At 47.4% G+C, this 26,777-nt stretch overlaps 2 protein-coding genes across 2 annotated transcripts; both read right to left on the reverse strand.

Moving 5' to 3' along the window:
• Window positions 1–1,383: 1,383 nt before the first annotated feature.
• Window positions 1,384–4,758, reverse strand: LOC101785308 (glycine, alanine and asparagine-rich protein). The gene is made up of 7 exons (XM_004956773.4): window positions 4,246–4,758; window positions 4,044–4,130; window positions 3,752–3,934; window positions 3,368–3,433; window positions 2,716–2,781; window positions 2,532–2,600; window positions 1,384–2,221 (listed from the first exon to the last, which is right to left on the reverse strand). Exons 1-7 carry the CDS (start codon window positions 4,756–4,758, stop codon window positions 1,781–1,783), a joined length of 1,425 nt encoding a protein of 474 aa, XP_004956830.1. The 3' UTR covers window positions 1,384–1,780.
• Window positions 4,759–12,311: 7,553 nt separating this feature from the next.
• On the reverse strand, window positions 12,312–13,843 carry LOC101785710 (WRKY transcription factor WRKY76). Its single transcript, XM_004956774.3, has 3 exons — window positions 13,526–13,843; window positions 12,964–13,434; window positions 12,312–12,876 (listed from the first exon to the last, which is right to left on the reverse strand). Exons 1-3 carry the CDS (start codon window positions 13,697–13,699, stop codon window positions 12,508–12,510), a joined length of 1,014 nt encoding a protein of 337 aa, XP_004956831.1. The 5' UTR covers window positions 13,700–13,843; the 3' UTR covers window positions 12,312–12,507.
• Between the last annotated feature and the right edge of the window lie 12,934 nt (window positions 13,844–26,777).

Consider the following 26,777-nt stretch of genomic DNA (forward strand, 5'->3'; position numbering starts at 1 on the left):
CATTACAATAGAAAACCTTAAGAGAAATGAATACTAATTTGTTGAGTGACTGGAGGATAGCAAGATTTTTAAGTTAGCGCAAACAAAAATAGTTGACTTACGTGCAGGCGTAAACAAACCTTAAGACAAATGCCTGTCTTCTTTTTGCGTACATTGCGCCCCAGGCTCGGCACCACGTACGTGCAGGCGTATCATGCATGTAATTGACTTGGGCGCTGTCGATCGTACCACACGTCTCAGTCGGTAGCTTTATTTACCTGCCTAGCCGCGCGTTAGTGCGCTGTTTGTGTCGTCGTGTGAATGAATTTCAACGTAGAAAGCTGGTGCGGCATGTGAATCAAGCTAGAAAACGCTGGCTGGCTCCCGGAGTCAACCTGCAGGATATTTGTTTGCCGGAAGAAAAACGTCAACGAGATAAGCGTCTCGTCAACAGTCATGTATCGATCGAGTCCGATCTCGGATTATTCGTCAGAACACGTGATGCTGTATCCGATCTGAAATTGATCGATCCGGATGGATCGAGGATGATGAACATTTGGATTCCACTTCCTCACGCGTGCACGTACTCTACTGTCTGACGAGATGATATCCTAAGATAGCTTTTGCTATAAAGAGTGTACATGTTATTTATAGAAACTAAAGTTCCAATTACTAGTAGCTTTGTAATAACGGAGAGGCATTACAAGTTCTAATGATATGTCCTTCCGAAATTGTAGGTCGTTTTGATTTTTTAGGATCATGATATTCATCTAGACTTACACTATATCATAGAAAACTATAAATCTAGAAAAACTAAAACGACCGAAGGAAAGGAGTAGTTTCTAGAGCTGTGGTTCAGGCCGTAGTAGGTACGTTAACTCTTAGTCACCGTTATTACTGGACTATTGCCACTGGTGGCGTGACTTTGAGTCAGCAAATTACCGTATCTCAGCAGTCAGCTGCAAATCTTCTCCCTCTTGTTTATTGATTCTTGCTCATCCCATAGGTGCTTTCCAGAACGTTCCGAGCCGAAATGACTTTTGGGATTAAGCCATGAATGAACGATCACTTAAACAAACAATTAATCCCCAACCTAAGATTCCAAGCATCACCTCTCGATATATCCATCCATCCATCCATTCAAGTCACTACCAAGCTAGAATACCAGCACATTTTGTTCCTCACTGGTGGGGCCAGAGAAAATATAACAAGATACACTTGGGAATAAAAAAGCATAGCAAAATTGGAAAAGAATGGGTTAGTAGCCAAAGCTGGGAGACCAAATTCCCCGTCCAACCGCAAAGGACAAACTTGTGCGTAAATTAAACAGAGAGTGGGGCCAGGCAAAGCTACGGCAGGAAACAGAAAAGGAGGGAAAAAAGTTGATGCCGATGGCGGGAAAAGGAGAAGGTAAAGCTGGCATAAAGCCAGCAGCAGGAGAACCAGACCTGGATTAATTAATTAATATTTACTGGAAAAAACAACGGCATACAGGGAATAATATTAAACAGAAAAGAAAATAATGGTAAGACTAGGAAGAAAGTAAAAGAAAAGGAAAAGGCGAGTCTGAGGGCGGCTGCTGCTGCTGCACAGCGGCAGTGTGCTGGGAGCCCGTGGGCCCGCAGCGGCGCGGATGGCCCCGTCAGGGAGCCCACGGTTCCGAGGAGTCCAAGCCGAGCGAGACCCGCGGATAGGGAAGCCCGAAAGTGGAGGCCGACGCCGTCATCAGGTCAGGAGAGTGACAGGGTTTTCGACGTTAGTGAAACGGCGGCCGCCCGTCATCTTCTCGTTCTCGAGGGGATCACGGCTTGGACACGGACGCGGCGTCCTTGGGATGCTGCTGCTGCTGCTGGGAGTGCGAGCCCTCGCCGTCGGCCCCGCCGGCGCCGTTGGCCATGGCCGACTGCGCCGTGAGCACGGACATGCTCGGGGAGGCCGGCACGGCAGCCGCCGACTCGGCGCCGCCGCTGCCGTTCATGCCCGGCGGCAGGCGCATGGCGGCCATGTGGTGCGCTGCTGCGGCGACCCCGAGCCCCGCCGGCCCCGCTGCCCCCACCGGCGGGCGCATGTGGCACGTCGCGGAGGAGATGGCGGTGGCGAGGGAGACGGGCATGAGGCACAGGCCCTTCCCCTGCAGGTACTGCATGGCGGTGCCCATGTCCTCCTCCATCAGCTTGGCCACCTGCTGCTCCGTCACCGCCAGGCCGTCACTCCCCGCCGCGGCCGGCGCGCCGCCTCGACCCTGCACACACACAGAACACGTGGCCCCGAGGTTCAGGCACGCCTGTACGAATACGAAGCCCCGCCTGGCGGGGGCAGCCGCGTCATTTCGCGCGGCGGCACGCGAGGCACTGTAGTGGCAATGGCAGTAGCCATCAGCCGTGGCGCTGAAAAGTTTGTTGACATCCCGCTGATTCTTTCGAGTGCGGGAAAAGTTGGAGGGGGAGGAGAGAGATGAAGCTGGGCAGTAGGAGAAAGCTAGAGAGAGAAGCTGCATGCTATTGGTACTCCATCGACTCGACTGCTAGAGAGAGAGAGAGAGGAGAGTCTACCTCCGAGGACATGTCGGCCACGAGCGGCGCGACGGCAGCGGCGCCACCTAGCCGGCTCATGCTCAGCACCTGCGTGGGTTGGTAAACGCAAAGATTACACATACATGTCAGCACCTCCATCAACAACATCATCCAATCCGTGGTGCCACACTACTAGTACTACAACATTTCATGCTTAGCTTGCCTTGACTTGGAGCTGCAGGAACTTGACGTAGTCGATGATCTCGTCCAGCATCGACGCCTTGTCCGTCTGCAAAGCAAAGACGGCTCGGTGAGTGTGAGTAGGAGTATGCAATGCAAGCCAAGCGCAAAGAACAAAAAGAGGATGGGCAGCTGAAAAGAGGGCGCTAAAGCGAGCGCCTCTCGCCCTCCTTCGGAAGCGGCGCCCCCGCGCGACATGGCCAGGAATTCTAGGCGGAGAAAAAGCCATGCCATGCCCTCCCTCTTCGTCCCCGCGCGGTCGCCGAGGGAGCACGGTGCTGGTCAAGTAGGCCAACGTGCGGGTAAATGTGCCCCGCACGCGCGCACCCACCACCAGCCACACCTCCGCACAGCCACAGCTAGCTCAATCTGAATATTTGACGACTCCGTCCTACAACCATCCATGCGCACCCGGGCATGGCGTTGAACTCTAGTAAAGCTGCCGTCTTCTCCATTGTTTAATCTTCCCCATTTTCCTCGGCACAAACTCGCTACGAGTGATTGGGGGAACCTTTATTGCCAGCATCAAGTGCATCATCTCCCAACAACCAAAACCCTAGGCCTCTGCAATCTCCATCCCTCTCTCTTCTCTCAAAGCGTGTAGTAGTCTGCAATTCAGCTTTATGCTAGCTCACCTTGTTGGCGTTGGGCACCAGCTCCTGCAGGGCCTTCATCCTCTCCGCGATCCTCTCCCTCCGGAGCTGCAAAACGATTGGAACAGCAGGTCAGGAAAACATGTGTGCAGCATGGTGAGGGCGAATATGGGAACGAAGAAACGGACAAAGGAATAGCAGTGGTTTGGGTTGGGGAGCCGGAACGGGGGGAGAAGAATCCAAAATCCAGGAAACAACAACAGACAGTCATCGGAACGGACACGGGGGCTGATTAGCAACTGCCCGCCGCGGATTTATTCGCCCCAATTGAGAATTTAACTACCGCCCGTCGACGTGACTAATAGGAAACGCGGAGCGGTGGCAATTAGGGAGCGGGAGGAGGAGCGTCGTCGTCGCGTAGCTCACCCGCTCCGCGATGCTGTGGGGGTCGGTGGCCTGGCCGCGCCGCGCCCGCACGCGCTGCCTGGGTGGCGCCGCCGCGCCCCCGCCCGATGCACCGGCCTGAGGCTGTGACGCGCCGGCGGATGCGCCACCGCCTCCGCCACCGCCTCCTCCACCGAAGCCCTGGCCCGGCAACGGCGCCGTTTGCTGCGAGCGAGAATCAAGAGCAGTGCTTATTAGTAGAGATTTCGAAGAGTGAACGACCATGCGTTTTGAAGCATGCCAAGTACGCTTGTGGTTTGTTGATACTGCGAACCTGTGGATGCTGCTGGAAATGTTGATGTTGCTGCTGCTGTAGCGATCCGGCGAAGGCGCCGCCGAAGACGCCGCCGGCTTCTCCACCCTGGAACGAACACACCGAATAAAAACGCGAACTTTTTTGCAAAAGATTCTAGATTCTTGGCGGGGGGAAAAAAGGCAGCAAGTGGATTTGAGGGAAGAAGGCGATGGATCAGTACGGCGGAATTGGCGGCGGCTTTGAGTAGCGCCTGCACGTCGCCGCCCGATCCGCCGCTGCCGAGGGAGAGCGGGAGGAGCAGGCCGCCGTCCCCGCCGCCGCCCGTCGAGCGGCCCATGCCCTGGAGCAGCATGTGGTGGCCCTGCCTCAGATCGGCCAGCTGCTGCAGCACCATCTGCTTCGCCGCCGCCGCGGACTCCGCGCCGCCAGGACCGCCGCTGATTTGGTGCTGCCGGAGCCGCGACGCCAGCAGCGCGGACTCGTCGTACAATCCCCCGCCGAACTGCTGGTGCTGGTGCTGCTGCATCCCCTCCGCCTGCGCGCCACCCTCCGGCACCTTCGCCCCGGCGGCGGACGCCAGCTCCGGCCAGGCCGACGGCGGCAGGCCTCCCAGCATCTGGTCGAGGAAGTCGTCGTGCACGCCGCCCGCGCTGCCGGCGGCCGCGCGGAGGTCGTCGAGGGAGATCTGGCCGGCGGCGGCCATGGCCTGCATTTCCCGCGTCGTGGGCTGCATCCCTTGCTGGTCGCTAGGGTTTACGAGCCGGTCGGGCGGCTAGGGTTACAAGGAAGCTGGCTGGCTAGCCAAGCTGAGGAAAGGTTGGTGGCTCCAAGGGAGAAGAGAAAGAGAACCAGGAGCACGCCGGGTTGGTGTCGCCGGCTATTTATAACGGGGGCGGCGGCTATTTGTTTTACTACTACTCCCACCGGATGGAACGGAACAGAATGGAATGGATGATAATCAGCTGCTCTAGGCTGTGAGACGGCTATGACTAGTGTGTGACTAATCAGTGTGTTCTTCTTTTCGAAGAACACTAATCAATTGTTTGATTCAGCGTTGAGCAAAATGACCGCAACTTGCACCTACTCATGTGGTTGACAGTGGTCATCCTGATATGGTGGGTGGATCTTCTGTGCAGACCCTATTCTTGAGCCTCTGTGCAGACTAACTACGTATTGTTAAACCACGGGACTTGCTACTCAACAACCGGCTGATTTTATAACTTGATTTCGGCCACATCTTTAACGAATCAAGTTGTGACACACGTAAGCATTTATCTTTTTTTTAGAAAAGAAAAGAGCATAAACCAAAATCTGACTGAGAAAAGATTAAGTGACTGATAACAAACTAAGATATATCAGCAAAAAAACTGGACAAATGTCACTGGTGTTACATTGTAGTCTTTAAATGTTAACGGAATGAGAAGCCCACAAATCCTGGTTCCGTGCAGTTTACCACAACAACTAAGATAAATCAAAGATGACATCCCCCAATCCTGTTCAAGTGCATGTTAATTTGGTGCTACTGTGCTACCTGAACACTTAACTTATTCAAACCATCAACTGAGTTGCGCAAGCATATGCTGGGAAGTGGGAAATGGAAGAGATGGGCATAGTAATCTTTGATAGTGGGCATACGCTTGAATTTCCTAAAAGGCAGCAGACAAGTATACCCAGGAACTTCCCTTATCAATTTCATAACCAAACACAGAACCTCTTCGGTACAATTTAATTTGCAGTTGACAACACTAAACTGACTAGTATATGCACTTGTAGAATACAAGCAAATTAAAGGTACGACTAGAGGCAGTGGTGGAGCTGGCTACTCAAATTTTACCATGTAAGTGGGACCCCAATAGTGTTTGGGGGGGGGAGGGGGGAGCTTGGCCCCTATGCTGGCCCCACCCCCTTTTGGCTACGCCACTGACAGAAGCGCCTCTGCACCTGCTACCTCCGTATATGCATGGAGATATGAACCGAGTGCCTGCCTTGATTGAAATATGTTTATAAATGCATAAGAAAGAGATTGATCGTCCCATTTGATTTTGGACCAGATATTTTGCATGATCAGATTATAAAAAGGTCGGAGTCTGTGCAACTGGGTCCTGTTTGATACAAAACAGGACCCAAACTCCTAAATTTAGTAGTATATTAAACTTTAGGATCCTCAAATTGTTAGTCCTAAAGTTTAGTAAGGACTGTTTGGATGGACTGCTAATCTTTAGGACCTTAGAGGGAAAATATCATTTTTACCCCCCAATTACTCCTCTAAACTACCCCTGCACTGTTCACGTCATTAATGCATGCGAGGGCAATAGGGGTAAAGGGAGATTTGGAGACCACTTTTAGGAGAAATAGGATCCATTAGTACCCCTTCGCCCTCCTAATGAAAATGGCCCTCCTAAAGTTTAGGAGTGCACTTTTAAGACCCATGTTTGGATGCACAAGTCCTAAAAGTGTCCTAAAAGTGGATTCCTAAAGAATCTTTAGGAGGGTGTATCCAAACAGGGCCTGATTCCAAGCATTGGCTTGCTCAATGCCCAAGTCAAGTTGGGGGGCATTAAATTTCAAGTCGGACAAAATTTCAAATTGCTATAGTAACTTAATTTCAGAAAATTTTCAAATTGGATATGGAAACTGTTGATGTATCCAAATGGGACCTTATTCCCTGGTTTTCTTTAGCTAGCTAACTTAAGTTACCCCATAGAATTCTAAAGTACAAAACCTGAGTTTAGCACTACAATCTTGTTCCAAGAAGTATGTACTCATGTTTGTTTTTAATTACCTAAGATAAATGCATGGAGACAATCTGTAATCAAAGTTTATAATAACTTGATTTCAGACAACCTTGAGACATCCCTTATTTTTTGCGAACGGAATGGGTGCTGAAATGTTATGCTCATGTCAATTGAATGTAGGTTTCTATACAAATTGCATACTACTACTTTTATTTTAACATGTATATCGTTTTAGAAAAGTTTGAGTTTTCTAGATATATAGATTTTTGAACGGAGGGAAGGGAGTACCACGCGAAGATTGTAAATGCCACCTGTTTTGGTTGGTGTATCTCTTTATTCTCTACGAGAATGTATAACATAGCTTTGAATAATCGGTGAGATTAAAATCTATATATATATATAGAGAGAGAGATAGAGAGAGAGAGGAACAAGACAAAGAGGAAAAAAGAGGAAAGGTGCTTCTCTTGTCCATAGGCCGCGTAGCAATGTCTCTCTTTACGCGCGCCTCGCCCGCACGGCAGCTGGCGGTACGTCGGCAATCTAGTAGCACTGCAAATAAAAGGAGAAATTTAGCACGCGTGTCCGCCCGGGAGGCGCAGACACAAGGTTAACGTTGCTGGTTGTGGAGCTCAGCCTAGCTAGTGATCTAGCTGAAGTGCGCACACGGGTGTGAGTGTGACTGCTGTTTCTTATAGCAACGTGGCATTTGATGACCTTGTAACAAACGAGAGCTAGGCATCTTTCTTAGCGAAAGCATTGGTCACCACGGATGCGTGACCCGGTCAGCGTTAGCTGAGGTTTCTTGGAAAAAAAAAAACAAGTGCAGCCGTGTAGTCTGCTGATCCGATCCGATCAATGACGAGCTAGTCATCGTCAGTCCAGTCCAGTCCGCGGCCTCCTCGTCCAGATCGGGCAGCTAAAAACCTTCTTTATGTGCAGGACTGCTAATTCTACAATTAACTTTTATTTAGAGAACATAAGCCGACACATATGCAGACATGCAGTTAGGCTGAGCAGTTAGTACCTGTGGTTGTCCCGTATATATCCCTGTCCATATCATGGTAGTGGTAGGGCCGATCGAGCTAAAACGAAGGGATCCTGTTCCATTATATTGTTCGTTCCTGCGGTCGACATCCTCTCGAACCAACGTGGAAAACAATAAGCACATACTCTATGGCCGCAAGCAACTAGGTTGCCCGTGTCTCCTTGCTACTGCGCACACATGATCATTGGCTGACTTGAGCTGCTAGGCCTAGCTAGGCTGGTGTGGTGCCTGGGTGGATGGATGCGTCACAAGTCAACCGTGCCAAAGCTTTGGCAGGGAGCGAGGAGATCGAATATGTCAACTTGCATGGTTGGTCGCCGAATGCATGGATGCAACGACGAAACACACACAGTAGAGGCCTTATCGGCACGCTCTTAGCCCATGCACATACTAAAACACAGGATGCATATAGTCCATTCTCGTGACCTATAGGATACACATTATTAGAGCGGATGCGAGCATCTTGGGTTCGTTGCGAACGAACTGAAGGTCCCTTGACCCTTTCCGTCCCTCCCTGAGTGCCTGTACTTGCGCCAAACTTGCCCAGTCGAGGATCGATCGAGCTGTCCCGTGCCCGGTCGTCTCTGAGCGGAGTTAGGCGTGCAAATAAGGCAGCGAAAGCGAGCCAGGGATGCACAGTGCGCCCGTGATCGAGCGACCCGTCCGACGCCGAACGCTAGCGAGCTGACTTTGCCGACGCCGTGCACGCCAGCGTCAGCGTTAGATGTGCAAAGATATAAACCGCTTCGGTTTCTTTTCACGAATTCAGAGAGAGTAGAAACAATGTAGCAGTAGTAATGAAGAGGTAGCTACCTAGCTACAACCCCGATCCAGATCATGAAAGAAATGGAGGCCCGTAGCCTTAGTAGGGTTGGCGGGCATATTTCTGTTCGCAGCAGAGCAGATAGATGCAGGACGAGACGTAAAAGTGCTATGCTTCTTGTCTGGACGTGGAGTGTCGTCCATCCACTGTATCCCACTGTATGTACCCTGCTGCTGATCGAGAGTGCACCCATCAGCGTCAGCTGTGCGAAGTGAACCTGTGAAAGTGCGGAACGTGGATGGCCGCGACCGACCGGCCGGGGGGCTGCACGAACGCACTCCTCCTGTACTACTACTGTGCTACAGCTTGTTTTGGCCATTCAGAGTTTTTTTCCCCCTCTCGAGACGCGTCTAAACGACAAGATGCTTGACCGCTGACCCTTTGGGTGTCTATAAATTCGGTCAAACTTTTAAAAAATATTTGACTTAAGACGAAATTAATGTTGTATTTTTAAGACAAAAAGGAGAGTATGTTATTATCCGGCTCAATTTTTTTGCCTTCACCCCCTCATGTATAAATCCTTTCTTTTTGGTACGTCAAAATGGGCCCAATTGATGAAACATGCCAGAATTGTTTGTATTATGATGTGGGCTGCGCTATGTTTGGACCGAGCCATGCATGGCAACTTGCAGCGTAGTACAGACTGGTTGTGGACTGCTTTCTTGTTGCCATGTCGTTCTTACCCAAAATTAAAAACCGGCTCTTCTACGTTCTACTTCTACTTCGTGATAGAGCATCTTTCGTTTATTGGCAAAGACGCGACGCGCCAAAGTAGACTGGGCTGTGACAACGGCTGCTAGCCTGCTATGTTCAGTTTCTGAATGGAGTTAGGCGCGAAGCAGAAAGTGCAGGAAAGCGAGCCGGCGATTCAACAGTTCACTTCTAGCTTAAAATTTAGTTCTTAGATTCAAACAGGAGGGCTAAAAGTGACAAATAGCTAAACTTTAGGAGCTAAATTTTAGCCCCAAAGAAGCCCTAAAAGAGGCTAAAAGTGCTCCCAGGACCACAAATTCCACCCCTGCCCCTTTTCCTCTCTCCTCCACATGGTGCCTTGCTCCTCCCGCACTTCCTCTCTGCTCCGCCTCCCACACCTGCCGCCTCCGCCCGAGCCCGCCTCCTCCGGCCGGCCACGCCGCCTCCGGCCCCCCGCCTCCTCCGGCCGGCCCCCCGCCTCCTCCGCCTCCACCGAGCCCAAGCCGCCGCCTCCTCTTCTGCCTCCGCCTCGCCTCGCGCGGAGATCGTCGCCGCAGGGCGATGGCGCGCCGGCCCTCGGATCTCGCTGCGCGACCCCAGCGTCGGGTGTGGTGGGCGACCATCGGCAGCGACGGTGGCTTCTGGTCGCCGTGCGCGCTGCAGATTTGGAGGAGGAAGAAGGGCGGTGAGTGCAAAGGTTGGGAAAGAAGGTGTATACGCCAGGGGCAAGCAAAGAGGGTAATAGTGTCTTTTTCAACAACATTTATGGATTTTAGTCCATGGATCCGAACGGCCCAGCAGGACTAAATTTTAGGGGCTAAATTTTAGAAGCTAAAATTTAGTCCATGAACTACTGATCCAAACACCACCTTATATTGAATTTAAACGTGTTGTCTGTATATAAGAACGGACATGACTACCTTGACCTGCCATTGTCTGGTGTTGTCTGTATATAAGAACGGACATGACTACCTTGACTTGCCATTGTCTGGCCTAAGCCTAACACGGCGAGGGCAGCGGGGGTAATTAAAAGCTGGAGCATTCGGGCTAAGTTGTTGCAAGATATACTCCTTTTGTTATACTACAACCGAAAGTCCAAAACAACTATAATTTAAGACGAAAGAAGTATATCTGTATTTAAAAAAAAAGGGAGCAGTAGACAGTAGCTAGCTGCATTCTGAATTCTGATCGTTGAGTTGACATAGGTTCTTAGCGTCGGTTTGTTCAGCTGTTTAGGATTGGTAATCCCTTCATTTCAAATTGTAGATCGTTTTGATTTTTATGTTTCATAGATTTTGTTATACAAATTGTAGATCGTTTTGATTTTTATGTTTCATAGATTTTGTTATGCATGTAGATATATATTATATCTAAGTGCATAGCAAAAATTATGCACCTAAAAAAACCAAAACGATCTAGAATTTAGGACAAAGGAAGTATGATTCAAGTTTAATTTTGATTGCACGGGCAAAACTGGATTTGCCGAGTTCGTACCCATCAGAGCGGCCTGTAATCGGAACATGCGGATTCTAACTGCATGTTACTATTTTGTTACAGTAATTCTATAGAAAATATAGTTTATAATCAGATTAAAAAACGGAGTCAAGTTTGAGAGAAAAAAAATTAAACCAAGTAGGAGGATGGGGAAACTTGGTTTCATTTTTTCAGCCGTGCGCTACTGGGCATCTCAAACACCACCTGCTGCTGTGAAGGAGGCCAAAATCCCCAGGAAAGTAGGCCTTAACAGGGAGGGCTGGACATGCATGTTTGGGCTAACAAATATGATGGGGATTGGCCGGCCCGGTGGACCTGGACAGTCACATACAGCCCAATTCTCTCTTTCTTGGAGCACAGAACCCTGAGAGATCATTTTCAGTAATCACTATACATCATTACAAGGCAGGTAATTACCATGTCGGGCTATCCTTGCTAATCGTCATATTGGAGAATCAGGAGGTTGTCCTGTATGTCAACATGGAGCGGAAGATATTAAACATCTCATCTTCACATGTGATAGAGTGAAAGAAGTCTGGAGGTCGATGGGTCTTGGAGAGAAAATTCAGCAGATAATAGACACCGATCGTTCAGGTTCTGTGATTCTGGAAGAGGTTATAACAAATGAAGATCAAGTTCAGGCGTTGGGAGTGGGCTTTGCAGAGCTGGTTTTGACGGCAGGATGGTATAGTTGGTGGGAACGTCGGCAATTTGTTCATGGGGAGACCGTTCAGAATATCCCAAGGTCTGCCATGGCTATTGCGGCACTCACCAAAAATTATATGCTAGCAGCAAGAAAAGTGGTGAAGGTGAGACAAGGATGGAAGAAGCCTCCGGTTGGGAAGGTGATGGTGAATGTTGACGCCGGTTTTGATGAAAACGGTGGCTGTGGAAGTGTTGGCTCGGTGATAAGAGATTGCTCGGGAGGGTTTCTGGCAGCTGCTCATAGTTTTGTGCCGCACTTAGTGGATGCACCAATGGCAGAGGCTTATGCTCTCAAGGAGGGACTGATGTTAGCACAAAGAATTGGGTGCAACAAGCTTATCATCCAATCGGATTGCATGGAGGTAGTGCAAATAATGCAGGATAGGGGTTTCTCGGCGAATTCTGCAGCTCCCATTTATGATGAATGCAATATTATGTGGAGTGGTTTCCAGGAGATTTCTATTGAGCACTGCAGTAGGGAAGCAAATCAAGTGGCTCATAGTTTAGCGCAGCGAGCTCGAATGATTAGACAAAACTGTATTTGGGACGATGAGGCCCCTAGCTGCATTTTAGATGAACTGGTAAACGATGTAACTTTTTTTGAATGAATAAAGTCAGTCCCATGATAAAAAAAAATTATTTCAATTCCAGTGAACAATTTGAGCTTAGAAATTTACAGTACTACTGAACAGATAAAATTCAGATAAAGGGAAAAACAGCCAAAGCAAAACTCTCAACTACTATCAGCTGTCTTGGAGGACGGTCCTTATTTTAAATTCGTGATCAAAGAATGGACTTGTGAAATGTACAATATTATTGATAGTTTGGATCCTGAAACAGAACAAAGAAACTTCTGATTGTGCATGTAAACTTGAGGAGATTATTCCCTAATCTCAATAGCCGTACACTATCCGTACCAGGCTTTTGTCTGAAGAAAAACTGTTGCAGACTGGAACTCTCTGAACTACGACACTCGGACACTGGACTCTAGTAATCCGGCAGTTGCTTGAGGATCGCGGCGGCGAGCGCGTCGGTGAACTTGGAATCCCTGGTCAGCGAGCTCGCCATCTCCTCCACCAGCGCCGTCCGGAACTCCGTCGACGCGATCTCCTGGCACAGCTTCTTGACGTCCGGCGACTCGGCGGCCTCCAGCACCCGCACGCCGCCCGCCCCGTTCTTGGTGAGGTCCAGCGTGATGGTCGGGCCGGAGGCGTTGATGGAGATGGAGCACGGCACGGACCCGGTCCGCGTCGCCGCGCTGCCGGGGAGCTCGGCGGCGCGCGTCGGGCACGGGTGGTTGTGCTCGCCCTCGTACGTGGCAACCAGCATCGAGCTGTCCTCCGCGCTCCTCTGCACCTGCTCCAAAGAAACAGAGCCGCCATTAGCCACAGCTCAAACGAGGCGATTAGGTGACGATCACTGCGGAAATGGTAGAAAATTCACCTTCTTCTTGACGGGGCAGGAGGGCGCGAAGGCGCAGCGGAAGTAGGCTCTCGGGGACGGGTTGTCGCGCGTCACCTTCTGGCCGTACTTCCGCCACTGGTACCCGTCCTTGACGGTGAGCGTGGTGTCCGAGGGGTCGATCCGGGTGCAGACCCTTCTGACCTTGATCCGCCTGCACGAGCCCTCGAAGCCGTCGCTCAGGGGGCTCTCGTCGGCGTGCGCGGCCTCGGCGTTGCCGCTGCCGTTGTTGGCGTCGCCCGAATTCGAGGGCGGCTCCAGGCTGCCCCTGCTCCTCTTCCTGCTCACCGCCGGCGGCGTTGGCGGCGACGCGGCTTGCGAGGCGCGCGTCGAGTCCGAGCCGTCGGGGGGACTCGGCCTGGCGAACGGGCTGGCGTAGAGGTAGGCGATCATCTCGCTCAGCCGCCGGTTCTCCTCGCTGACCTGGGTGAACCTGGCCTCCAGGGTCTTGGCCTGAGTCAACAACATTTTGACCACGGATTCAGAGGCATGCAGAGCAAGGAAGGCAAGCGGCGAGGAAGACGGGCAGCGATCGATCCGTTACCTGCTCGTCGGTCATGGACGACGCCATCCTGCAGCCGCCGGCGTGGGGGTCGGGTCGTTCAGGCTCGGCTGCCATTTCCGCGCCCATCTTGGGCGGCGACGGCGAGAGGCCGACGCTGAGGTCCAAGCAGACCGGGGAGCAGCCGGCGCGCCGCGCCGAGTCCATGAGCAGCATCGATCGGTGCCTGCGTCTCCCTGTGTAAACAAGCCCCGCTGCGGAAGGTATGAGTTGCACGAGCTGTGGAACAGGACACTTGGATGCTTGCCGCCGGGAAGGCGTGGTAGATATAGGGGTGGAGGGAGTGAGGGATCGATCGATCGGCCGGGGCGGGGCGGGCGCGGCCGCTGGATCGTGAAAATTGTGACGGAGCTGAGTGGAAAAAGCGGGGCGCGAGCACGACCCGCTGACCGGTCGGAATCTGAGAAGCCACGCGCGGCCTGGATTCCGGATCCGTGGTCGTGGAGTCCCCCTCCCGTTCGTCCAGAGCGCCCCGACGTCACCGGCCGAGACGTCAGCATTTATCGTCACGGCGCGCGTCATTTCCTTTTTCTCCCTGTGCTCGGGACGAGGCTGACCGACCGCGTCGGGGAGCGGCGCGGGCGAATCCGACCAAACGAAGAGCGTGCGCTCGGGTGCCAATCAGGTGTGTACGCACGCACGTTTACGCATCGATCGATCTGCACGGACGGGGGTCGTTGGAACCACCCAATTTGAGTGAATTGACAGTTATGTAATAGTAGAATAAGAGTCAATACTTACCGGTCGTGTGACATATCCAGTGACTACTCATACCTAGAGATACAAGATTCGGTATAATTTAACGTAACAAGAGATAAATCCGGTGGTCTCGAGAGGTGTTTCACAACATGCTTAAGATCGAGCAATACCAACCATACAAATCGCACATTATCACATGAACCACAAAGAGCAATTTTAAATATTACACAAGTTCAACAACTAAGATTATAAGTTTGTGACATACATAGTTCAAATCTGAAATTTAATAAATGAGCTCCAAAATACAAGTCTTGGACTCATGACAACAATAACATGAGATTAAATATTATGGTTCAAGTTTACCCAACATCTAACTCATGAAAAGAGCACCACTACATAGTGGATACGATAGAATAACACAAAAGAAACGATGGTGTCGTTGCCCAAGAACACCACCGAAGCAACAAACAATCGCTCTAGTCACTCATCACCCACCCTCGGATCGGTGGGGTAAAAGTGACCAAACACGGCCTCCGGTTCACCTCCAACTTAGTGAGCAATAGCAACATGAGTAAAAAAGATACTCGCAAGTATTATGCAAATATATAACAAGGAGCATGCAAAGGGATAAACAAGAGTAAGACTTTAAGGTAAAGTAAATTTGCAAAAGCCTAGCTCATCCTATCCTTAGTTTTTGACCATAAGCACGTGAATATCATCCTATGGATAGCTAGCAAAATTTTATTGATCTTGCCCAAAATCCACTTCAAATTTTAGTTAAAACAATTACACCAACATGGTAACATAGAGCATACTTATATGAACAAGTATACATAAGCATCCGATGACTCTACGATGAATTCATGGGATTTGAGCTTGCTCATAACTGAGAGTGTGGCAATTCGAATTGATTTATCCTTATAAGGGTGTACTCTTTACCCACACGACTCGAGGACCTTGCGGCTCGCACACCCGGCCAAAGGTGCACTTGGGGTACTCATGCTAACCGTTTCCAAACCACCCCAAACTATGAGTGTAACACGCTTAGCTTGTGTGGAGGACTACCTAGGTCCACCGAGGACACCCCTAGGCTCCTCTACATAGTCCAAGGACCACAATCTAGGGTCATGCCTCATAGAGCGAGACAAGTAAGGTATTAGGCTTATTCATCTCATTCGAGAACATGTGGTAGCACGAAAAAGGTGCTCAAACTAACATCAACAACGGACGGTCCTTAATCGACTTAATCGACTCAAGCGGCCTATGTCACTGAGACTCCATTCTCATGGCCCTACGCACCACTCAAATCTTTTATCCAATTAACCATCATGTTCATTTATCAACAACATTAGAGAATCATACTAGAATCGTTGTTGATTAATCTATAACCACTCTATTACCAAAGTGATCATTCTATGTCTAAGCATGGCTAAGCAATTAACAAGGTTAATTTAACATTACCCATACTACTCGAGCGACAAGGTGTATAATAACAAAGCAAGGGAGGCCATAATATCAACAACATAGGTTCTAACAATGCAATAAGATAGATAACCCACATGCATCCCATAGCTATACATAGTAACAAATTTATTTAGAAAAGTAGGATAAGTATGCATAGCTACTTGTCTTGGGTTTCCTCGGGCTCAACAACCACTTCTACATTAGCCTCGGCTTCGGGCTCAACTGACTCGTTCTCCGGCAACCTGCTCTCTAAAATGAATGAAATGCGTGCATGCATTAGAGATGATGCCATGAGTGCAAATGCTCATGAATTGCATGGATAATTAATAAAATAGTAAGGAATGAATTAACAACAGAACAATCTAGCTAAAAATAGTAAACAAACATACAAGATCATTATGAGAGATTATGCTAATCGATAAGCCACAAGTAAGAAGGAAATTGTAAGATTAAAATCATTTGTTGAGCAACAATTAAGAAATAAATTTCACTGATAGAAGGAAACAATACAAAACCATGAGAGTTGGATTCACATCAAAATCAATTTTCATATAGAGATATACAATAAACAAGATAAACTATCATTAAGCACATTAAATCAAAAAAGACACGTAAATCATCCAGAAAAATATGAATACAATTTTTCTAGAATATATACAGAAAACATGGCTTAACGAAGGTGGTTTCAAAATTTATCTTTTTATGCTATTTATCATGTGAATAACAAAATTAAGACAACAAACAATAAATAAATCTAAAAAAGTATGAAAACCATATATTCAACTTATAAAAGTTGTATATATGGAGCATAAATGATAAATGTAAGCTAACAAAATTGGTTTCATAATTTTTGGAGCATCACATGATTTATAAAGCATTTAACAATTTTAGAACAAAATAAATTATAGCACCAGATATACAACAGGAACATGCATATAATCATTTTTGGATGAAACTATATCCCAAAAATAACACAAAAAAATAAGATTCATATTTTTATCATTTTTCTACACATTTCTATGCGTTTTCAAAGTTTGCAGCCATTTAAGTCTAGGAAACAAAGAAAACTGAGGTCATTTCACATCTAAAGCCTTAGATCTATTGTTTCTCCTGCACGTGGGTCCCTGGATCTTTCCCCATACCCCCTCTCCTTCTCTTTCTTCTCTCACCCAAACACACCCACGCACATAGGCACGAGGCCAGCGACGCATGGTCGGCCGTGGCCTTGGCTTGGTCGGCGACTGGGGAGTGCGGCGCTGCACAGCAGGGAGCGCGAGGGCATGGTGCCCTGAGGCCACAGGGGCTCACCAGCAGCAGCCCCGTAGCACAGAGGAGGCGGCACAGTGGAGCTCCAGGGGTGGTAGCGGAACGGCGGACGGAGCTCACCGGCGAGCGCCCTGCACGGTGGGGGAGGAAGAAAGGTGAGGGGCAAAATGGATGCGGGAGCTCTAGGGGGTGCTGTGGCTGAGAGGAATCGAGTCGAGACTCACCAACGGTAGTGAATCGGGCCGGCAATGGAGGGGAGCTTGGAGGTGGTGGCGACGGCAATGGAGGTTGGGGAGTTTGGGTTTCGGGGAGGTCAACGTTGGGCTTAAAAAGGTGAGGGGGAGCGAAGGCAAGGGAGGCATTTCGCGTGGGCGAAGCCACGATGGCCAGTCTGTTTGCAGCAGCTGAGCAGACGCCATCTCTGTTGCCCAACCGGCAAGCAAGGAGGCGCGGGAGAGGAGGAAGGAGGTGCTGACGAGTGGGCCTGACGAAATTCAAACCGTTCAACTTCTCCACTTCAAACGACCCAGCTACAGGCACCCACAAATCCTCCAAAAATACTCATTTGAAAGATAAAATTACAAAGAATGCAATGCCATAAGAATCACCTCAAGAACTGCTTAGGTTTTCACACAATTGACAAAGAAAAATAGCTAAAATTTAAACTTAAGTGAATTTTTAACACAAGAAAACATCACTGGAAAATTAAGTAAAAATACTGTAAAATCATCACATTGCACCTAATATTTAAATAAAATAACTGAGAGCATAGTTGCATATCAGAAATTTGAGTTTATTCACAAAGATGAATTTCAAGAATAAACAACAATTTTATGAACTTCAACAAATGCATAGCCATGATACTCAATTATGCATAAATGATGCTCATGATGCTCTTGTTAACATGTTAATCTTATTTTTAACTTTTGGGTCGTGACATGGGTGTGCATGTTGCTCATGCCAGGGAAGGTTGGCTTTGGTTTCGCATTCCTACAGCGCATGAAGAGTGGTTGGAACTAAAAAGAACTTGCCCTGTATATTATTCTGTCCGGGGTGCTTTAGCTATTTGCACATGGAAATGTAGGAGAAAAACAAAGATCGCTAAATGTCACTAGAGGTATCCTATCCCTAGCGATTGTGTTGCTTTTTTTTGAGAGGGTACAACGAGGACGTCACGAACCACCACACACCACACTCACACACACGCGTGCGCATCCTCACACAAACCAAGGAAGGATTGGGAGGCTCTAAGCCTCCAATGTGCGGGAAACGCGCAGTACCACTGAACGCGCATGCGTGTGTACCCTAGATCTAGATCGGGACCCATCCCGGCGGTAACAGGGGAAAAACCCCACGAGGCACGCGAGTGTGGATCCCAGGGATGGAACTCACGCGCGGCCGCTCGCGCATCTGGCGAGCAAGCCAACCGAGCTGAGGACTTGTTTAGCTTTGTACAGTAGTGGAAGCACAGATATAGCACTCCACTTGTTGAGTCCAAATATATCGTCGATTTAGATGTAGTTTTATTCTGCACATGTCGAAGAGGTGCACTTGTTAGTGTGTGTACGCTAGCTGAACACTTCATTCGGCCAGATATACAAGGTATTTTGATCTAATTAATTATGTCAGGTATTATTAATGAGCTTAATCTTTATAAAAATCCTAAGATCGTTTATATTTGTGACGAAGAGGGGTTACATGGTGGTCGCAGAGGTCCGAAACTATTCCAATTCTAAAAATGGGGTACGGTGGTGGGCATGAGGTGTCGTTCTTCTGTTTAAAAAAAGGAAATGTGATTTCACATACTCGCACGCTGCTCCGTTAAATTCATTTGTCTCAATGGTGACCACAACATCGTGGGAAAGTAGTCCATAGCTATTATAATATTACATTCAGCCTCCTAGCAACATTGTGCAAGTTGTACATAGAAAAAAAGATAATAAAAGACACCCATAGTACTATGGGTAGCCCACAGATGTTTAAAAATTATTTCTGTACAGATTCAGCCAACCAGAAGTAGAGATAGATGATCTGTGACCTTCTCTTTCATACCATTATGGTTCTTTCCGCAACTAAAGAAAATCTGTTGCGGATCCCACTGCTAGTTTTGCCAAATACATTGGAGTTGGCCTGATTCGAATTAGAATGCATTATTTTTTGCCGATTCATATGGAATTCCTACTAAATTTATGTGTAGGACCTGTACCCGATAATATAAAATTCTTATGTTCTAATCAAGACAGAGTACATCATGTGAGTTGTGAAAAAAAAATAATAATAATGAAGTAGCACCACTTCTTCATTTCCGGTGGGAGCAAGACTGCTAGAGCCGATAGTTTTTCCTGTAGTTGCTTTATTTTAATCAGAGGTTTTCCTGACAGAATATCTGGCTTGACTAGACTGACCTGGTATAAAAGAAATATTTCTGATTTGACAAAGAAAGTTGTTAGCTCCCACCGTTAATCTCAGCAACACCTGGTGTTCCATCGATCATTGTTAGCTCCAGAGTTTTCTCCCTCACTTTTTACTTTCTTTTGTCATGTACTCTACTCATGTCATGTACAGCGTGACCTTGTGCTTGTGCATGACCTCGCACAAGAAGACAAGAGAGAGCTGTCCGCGGTGGGCCAGACGATTAGGACGCAGCGAGAGCCTCTCGTCAATTATCCGTGGAGTCTTTTGTGAACGCCGTTGACTTGAACAAAGTCATCGTCTTCGCCTCTTCGGTTTTGCGTGCGTTCTCGGGCGAGGCTTGTGTGGTTTGGTTCCCTGGCTTGCTCGCAAAAACCACTGGCCTCCTCTGTCCTTGCCGGGTAATAGTACCATATGCGACTAGCAGGTCTTAAAAAAGTTAAATTGGTACTTTGCCAAGCAATTTTCTCACGTGAGAAGAGAATGGACAAATATGAAAAAATAGTTTTGTTGTCTTTTTGATTGATTGACACTTCAAACCTACTAATATAAATAGAGTACTTCAAGATGACCGTGCTATTTTGTAGTTCTGTAAGACTTAGTATATCCTGTTCAAACATTTTACATACAAAATGATGTATTATGTTTAAATTCTACACGCAAAGCTTTTGTCTGTTGAGAAACAAAAAGGGACAAAGCCCGCGCAACCTTTCGATAACACAAAGAGCCATCCTTCCACAGCAGTATATCACGAGTCAAGATACCAAGTCATATGGATACTCAAATGCTAAGCAATTGAGTATCGTCCATTATTAAAACCCTTGAATTTTCTCGGGATTTCGCTGCTACGCAGTTGTAAATGTGACGCGTGAAGCTTTTGCGCGTTCGTAACGTGGGCAAAAGGAGGGGCCAGATAAACCGTGTCACCCCTCGACGACATAGAGGGTCATCTTTTTGCAAAACCAAGTGAAGAAACAAAGCCATTTCGTATTCAGATGACAACCGTCATCAAGTGACCATAATTGGTGTCCGGCCCCTTGCATCGTAAGTCTATGTTGTCTTATATTTCCTCGGGATTTTGTTGCTTGTAGTTCTAAACTCGACACGTGGAGCTTTTGCGTGCTCACATGCTCACGTGGGAATGGGAAGGACCATAAATGGACGTCTTTCTGTAGCACCAAGTCAAGAATCAAAGTCATTTTACTCGCAAGAAAGAGAATCAAAGTTCTTTGGTAGTAAAAATGCCAAGCACCATCATGTAACTATTGTTGGACCAAGTTGGGGTCGAGTTGCCATTTATCATGAATGCATTATTGAGTTTGACTCTTACAAAGGAGTTGAGCACGACCCTCTAGACGAAAAGCAGTCTCTATTTCTAACTTAACAGATTCCATACGGCCAAGACTTTTTCTCCACCTTTCCCCCGGATTCCATTACACACGGTGTCGACGTTTTGGCTTTCTTTTCCCTGCAGGAGCTTTCATGCTCACCATGACATCAGGCAGGTGGCGTCATGCTTGTTACGTTAGTACCAAGTACCAACTGAGTGCCACGTGAGATATTATATTTTGTGCAGCTTAATTTCTTGGAGACTAGAGAGCATATTAAGCATCGCATACAGAACTAACATGCATGAGCACGTAGCGTCGTTGCCTGTAGATGGAGTCACATTGAAAGTTTACCAAGCATCCACATTGAAAATGATCTAGGTATTGGCAACATTTATTTAGTGTTGACAAATTTTCTAGCGCAAAAAACAAAAGTTCCAGTATTGAGCAATCAAAAAATTTTCTAGCGCAAAAAACAAAAAGTTGAGCAATCAAATCCTTGCCAAGTTCCAGTATTGTCAATATCTTTCATTTGGTTCTTGAGTGCCAGAAACCAAAATTAGAAAGCTAAAAGATTTCTCACAACATGGTTGAATCTAGTAATTTAATACTGTTTTAATACACAGAATTGAAAGTATCTGCTGGCTTGGACAACGCAGGTTAAGGACCGACCAAACGAAGCAACAGAGAAGAGGACTCTTTCTCCAAGCCCGACCAGTTGAATGTGGGCTCTTACCAAACTCATCAGTAGTTCAATACTATATAACCAAGAGGCGCACTCCGTATAATTTATGGATTGAAGAATAAGGAAAAGCTCTACTTACATCTTGTGCCTACTGTGTTTCTTGTGATTGTCGTGAGGGGCACGAGAGAGGAAGGATCTAATTGCCGATGACATGTTTCACAGAAAATACGACAGCAAAAAAAGATATTACTTCAACTCTCAATTTTTTCTGACTAACCAAAAAAATCCACATATTCACTCTCCTGCATTTAAGGGCATATCCATTGATCCACTGCATGTTAAGTCAAGTCAAGCTCCCATTATAATCGCTGCGTGTTTCGACTTGTGAAGTTAAGCATTGAAATATGTAGCTTTGGTTGCTCTTAATTAAGGTCTAAGGATAATGGATAGATAATTTAATGGTTTAATTAGTTCTAGTAACCCTAGCTAGTTGATGGGACTGGAACAGGAGATTAATAAAGAAAACCAACTCTCAGTCCTGGAAGACTCATGACCAAGCTATACATATGTTCATGATCTCACGGATATGAGGATACTTACGAAGAAAATTATAATGGAAAATGCGGAGAAATACCATCAGCTTATTGTTGATTGAAATCACCTAGGTTCACAACCAAAAAAGCTAACGTGCAATGTCGCTTCGAATATCCAAAAGTTGCAAGAACAAGCTATCTTAGCTTGGCAACACATCATATATTTTAGCATTAACCATCCTTGTAGCACGTTCCCTATTCCTGTTTTTGGTGTTTGCTAGAGAAGACGGAACTAGTCTAATGTTGAATTCGTGTGCTAGTTTTTAATTTGGCAATAACCTGAGAAAAACACAACAGCTAGTAGGTTCAGTAGGAAGGTCGATGACTAGCTAGTTCCTTAACAGTTTATCCACCCACTGTGGATTAACAATAAGAGTTTTTATTTTAAAAACTAATATAGTTTTGTCTATAAAAAAGGTATCTACTCTTTGATAATTATTGAAGATTATGTTTTGTTACCAATGCAGTAGTGTTTTTGAATATAGGATTGGTTTTACATTAAGGCCATTCACAATGCAAGTTTCATATGAGTTTCATTCTCATTAAATGATATGCCTCCTAGGCAAAAGTGATGACATGGGTGGAATTTAAGAGAAAAGAAAAGAATTAGGTTCATGGGGATGAAACAAGGTGTACATAGTTACCAAGAGCTATGAAACTGGAATATCTATTGAAAAGGATTTGAGTTTCATCTCCACACATGCATCAACTCCCATTGGTCACTTAGATGATAGATTTAAATGATATGCTAACATATAAAATCGTGAAATGAAGCTTTGCATTGAGGGACTTAGTTGCATTCATCAACTCAATGATTATTAGATGATATGACATATATATATTGACACTCTTGGAAATCACGCAATGAAACCTTGCACCGACGATGTTGAATGAAACTAGGGAAAAGCCATCAAGAGAGGGTTTTCTTAAAGTAATTATGGTGGCATGATGCAAACAGTACCATTCCACGTGACCTTTTATGCTTATCCACCTTTTCTACTTGCTCGCATCAGCTAGAAGAACAACTGAAAATATATACCGCCGAAATATATGTCATTTTCCCATGTGCCGCGTGAGTGCTAATTGAGAGAATCGACCATTGGCATGTTTTTTGGGCTTTCGCATGTGTTTCTGACTCGACATGTTATTTAAATAATGGTGTGGAAGTAGAAACCAGAAAATAGTTTCAGTCATAACAATTCCCATGTTCCTTTTTCTTGGTTTTTCCAACGGAAATTCATACGAAATTGTTATGGATAGTATGTGCAGCATGTAGTCCACTACATGGTAAAGACTTGCTCAAAGGGCACATATCCAATGTTAGGTTTCGTTGCCTATTTGAGAAAGCCCGGTCGGGTGTAATCAGTGTGCGATGTCCCACCCACGGCCCCACATGTGAAGTACCAGAATCCCTTAAGCCAAGTCAAGTCAGCAGGCAACTAGCCAAGTAGTAGGTCTGTAAGAGCAACTCCAAAAGCCACCCTAAACTACCCCTAATAGCTTAATTTGGAAGAAAAAGCAAAAAACTGCGCTCCAATGGCTCCCCCAAACCGTTCGCATATTTTCGCCCACCCCAATCGCGATCCCATCACCCCGCTTATTTGCGTGCAGTCTCTCCTTCCCTAATCGCCCACCGCACTCCTTTCCCGCGAGTTTTTTTTGCCCGCTCCTCCCCTCCGCCTGGACGCCCTTCCTCGCGTCTTCCAGGTTGCCCTGCGGCACCAGGATGAGCAGCACAAGACCGGGGCAATGACGCCTCAGCCTCCTCCCGCCCCGACTCCAGCATCGTGGCCGCCTTGGCGAAGCCCAAAGTCGTGGATAGGGCAAGGGCGGCCAGCAGCGGAAGGAGCAGCAACAGGGGCAGTGGCTCTAGCTATGGCGGCGAGCTGGGCGAGTGAGGCGGCAGAGAAGGGGTGGCACCGGAATCAGCGGCGGCGGCGGAAAGGGGGTGGTGCCGGCATGGCGAGGAGGAGAGCATCATCGGAGGAAGAGTATAAGGAGCATGAAAAGCAGCAGGCGAAGATCTTGATTTTTCCCAGCTCTGTGCCTATCCCTTCTCTGTGCCTATCCCAGCTCTGTGCCTATCCCTTCTGTTGTGCACAAACATTTGATTTTTCTCGAGCAGGAAGAGTATAAGGAGGAGTGGTGGTAGGAGGTAGGAGATCTTGATCTATTCCTGGAGGGGAGAGAGAGGAGGATGAGGAAGATGGCGGTGTAGGACCAGGAGCATGAAAAGCAGCAGGCGAAGATGAGCGACAAGGAGATATGGCGGGTGCCGGAGATGGGTGGCGTGTCGGCGTCGGCCTCATCGAGCGCGGGCGCGGATGAGCGCCCCAAGGAGGAAAGCAAGCAGGGACAGCTGGTGGTGACCACGGGGGTGCAGGGCAGCTGCCAGTGGCGGGGAAGAATCGTGGGTGCACTGCAGGGGACAAGGAGCAGAACCGGTTGAAGTGCCTGCTGCGGAACTACGTCTTGGCGGATTTGGCCAGCGGTCGGAGCTTGTTTTGGTGGAAATGGAGGGGAGCGGTGTAGGGAAGAAGAGGAGGGATGGTGCGTGAGGAGGCAGGAAACGTGATTAACCATAGGAGGCCAGCCCAACTGAGGGCCCATCATGTTGATGTGGTTTGATTTAAAATAATGGGGAGGCTAGTATTGGTGAACTGCTATGGGGTGATATGATTTTGGGGAAAGAAAATTTTAGGAGAACCCCCGATACATAGTTTTGGGGGAGAATTTTTGGAGAGACTCTTGGAGTTTCTCTAACGCCGCACAACCCACATCCCCCCACAAAAAAAAATATGTCTCCACCTGCGTCGTCCACTAGTGCCTGCCATAGCGGAGATCCTTTGCAACTTGCCGATTGGCACGATGGCTACTTCGGCCAGAACTGATGCTCTGCTGATGTTCATCTATAATGTCATATGGTACATACCAACTGATGTAAGGGTATGACAAGATGTAGATTTTTACAAACTTTTGTAACTGATGCTCTGCTGATGTTCATCTATAATGTCATATGGTACATACCAACTGATGTAAGGGTATGACAAGATGTAGATTTTTACAAACTTTTGTACCTAAAATTTGCAGTGGCATCTCAAAATCCAGGCAGAATACGGAGTGGTTTTGCAATTTTGAGAGAAAAACAATGATTCAAGTAGCAATTCTCAATTATGCAAGGACCATTTTAAAGCAGCCACATGTGTAATCAACTAATCAGTTGTTACTGGTCCTAAATGAACTGTAGATAAAAGTTATTCGTAACTCCCTGAAATAATAGCAAAACCACGTGAAGCTATAGTAGCTTTTGCGGACAGAGACCTCGACTTCAACTGGGAACTCTTTTCATGGCCATCGCATGACCTCGCCACCCTTGAAAACCACATGAAGCTAAAGTAGCTTTTGTGGATAGAGACCTCGACTTCAACTAGGAACTCTTTTCATGGCCGTTGCATGACCTCGCCACCCTTGACAATGAATTCACTGAGGATGAAGTCAAAAGGACACTGAAACTTATGCCCAAGGACAAAGCACCAGGCCAGACGGCTTCACGATCAATTTCTTCCTCAAGTGTTGGGAGACAATTAAAGCGGAGCTCATGAGCCTAATCCATGCCTTCCATAGCCAATGCCACGACTCCTTTGACATCCTCAACTCGGCTAACATAGTACTCATACTTAAGAAGGAGGAAGGTGACACGATTGCAAACTTTCGTCCAATCAGTCTCATCCATACGATTGCGAAAATCATAACAAAAATGATGGCCCTACGACTGCAGCCACACATGAACCTGTTGATATCAGAGACCCAAAGCGCATTCATCAAACCAAGAGCAATGCATGATAACTTTATGTATGTACAAAATCTCACCCGTCCCGTCGGTTTCACACATCCAGAACTCCAATACTACTACTAAAGCTTGACATCTCCAAGGCCTTCAACTTGGTACGATGGGACTACTTAATTGACCTCCTACGACACCGTGGTTTCCCACCGAGATGGAGGAGCTGGATCACAACCCTCCTCAGTTCCGCAACATCCAGGATTTTAATGAACGGTGCCCCAGGAGAGGACATTCAGCATGGTAGAGGACTACGACAGGGGGATCCTTTATCCCCTCTTCTATTCATCCTTGCAATCGACCCACTGCAGAAGCTGCTTGAACTAGCAACCGAAAAGAGGGCACTAACTAAGCTAAGGGGCAAATGCGCGCGGCTACATCTATCTCTTTATGCGGATGATGCTGCGATCTTCCTCAACCCGATGACTTTGGATGTTACAAACATCAAAGAACTACTGGACAAATTTGGTCGCGTCACGGGCTTGAATACAAACATTAACAAGAGTTCAGCTGCACCGATTCCCTGCAATGGAATCAACCTTGACATGATCCTTGCGCCTTTCCCGGCAGCCAGCTCATCCTTCGCAATCAAATACCTAGGACTACCGCTATTCTTGGGCGGACTCAAGAAGGTCGATTTCCAACCCCTCTCTGACAAAGCAAATGGAACACTAGCCAACTGGATTGGGAAACCGCTCACCCCGGTAGAAAGGAAAATCCTTGTAAAAGCTGTCTTATCATCACAACCTATTTACTACCTATCCGCCCTCAATGCACCAGCAGAAGTACTTGAAGAAATCGATAGATGGCATAAACGATTCCTCTAGACCGGCACAGACCAATTTGCAGGAGGGAAGTGTAAGGTTGCATGGCCTAGAGCTTGCAGACCAACAAGACTGGACGGGCTAGAAATCCTAAAACTAAAGAAATTTGCTCAAGCTCTGCG

Source organism: Setaria italica, chromosome II (genome assembly GCF_000263155.2).
Source record: "Setaria italica strain Yugu1 chromosome II, Setaria_italica_v2.0, whole genome shotgun sequence".
Taxonomy (NCBI): Eukaryota; Viridiplantae; Streptophyta; class Magnoliopsida; order Poales; family Poaceae; genus Setaria; species Setaria italica.

Excerpts from the sequence above, each read along its gene's own strand:
- LOC101785308 (XM_004956773.4), bottom strand. The coding sequence starts at position 4,758 with ATGCAGCCCACGACGCGGGAAATGCAGGCCATGGCCGCCGCCGGCCAG. Across the intron at positions 4,131-4,245 it reads AAGCCGCCGCCAATTCCGCC|GGTGGAGAAGCCGGCGGCGT; the intron begins GTACTGATCCAT and ends TGTTCGTTCCAG. Across the intron at positions 2,601-2,715 it reads TCCTGCAGCTCCAAGTCAAG|GTGCTGAGCATGAGCCGGCT; the intron begins GCAAGCTAAGCA and ends CAACCCACGCAG.
- LOC101785710 (XM_004956774.3), bottom strand. The coding sequence starts at position 13,699 with ATGCTGCTCATGGACTCGGCGCGGCGCGCCGGCTGCTCCCCGGTCTGC. Across the intron at positions 13,435-13,525 it reads CGTCCATGACCGACGAGCAG|GCCAAGACCCTGGAGGCCAG; the intron begins GTAACGGATCGA and ends TTGTTGACTCAG. Across the intron at positions 12,877-12,963 it reads CCTGCCCCGTCAAGAAGAAG|GTGCAGAGGAGCGCGGAGGA; the intron begins GTGAATTTTCTA and ends TCTTTGGAGCAG.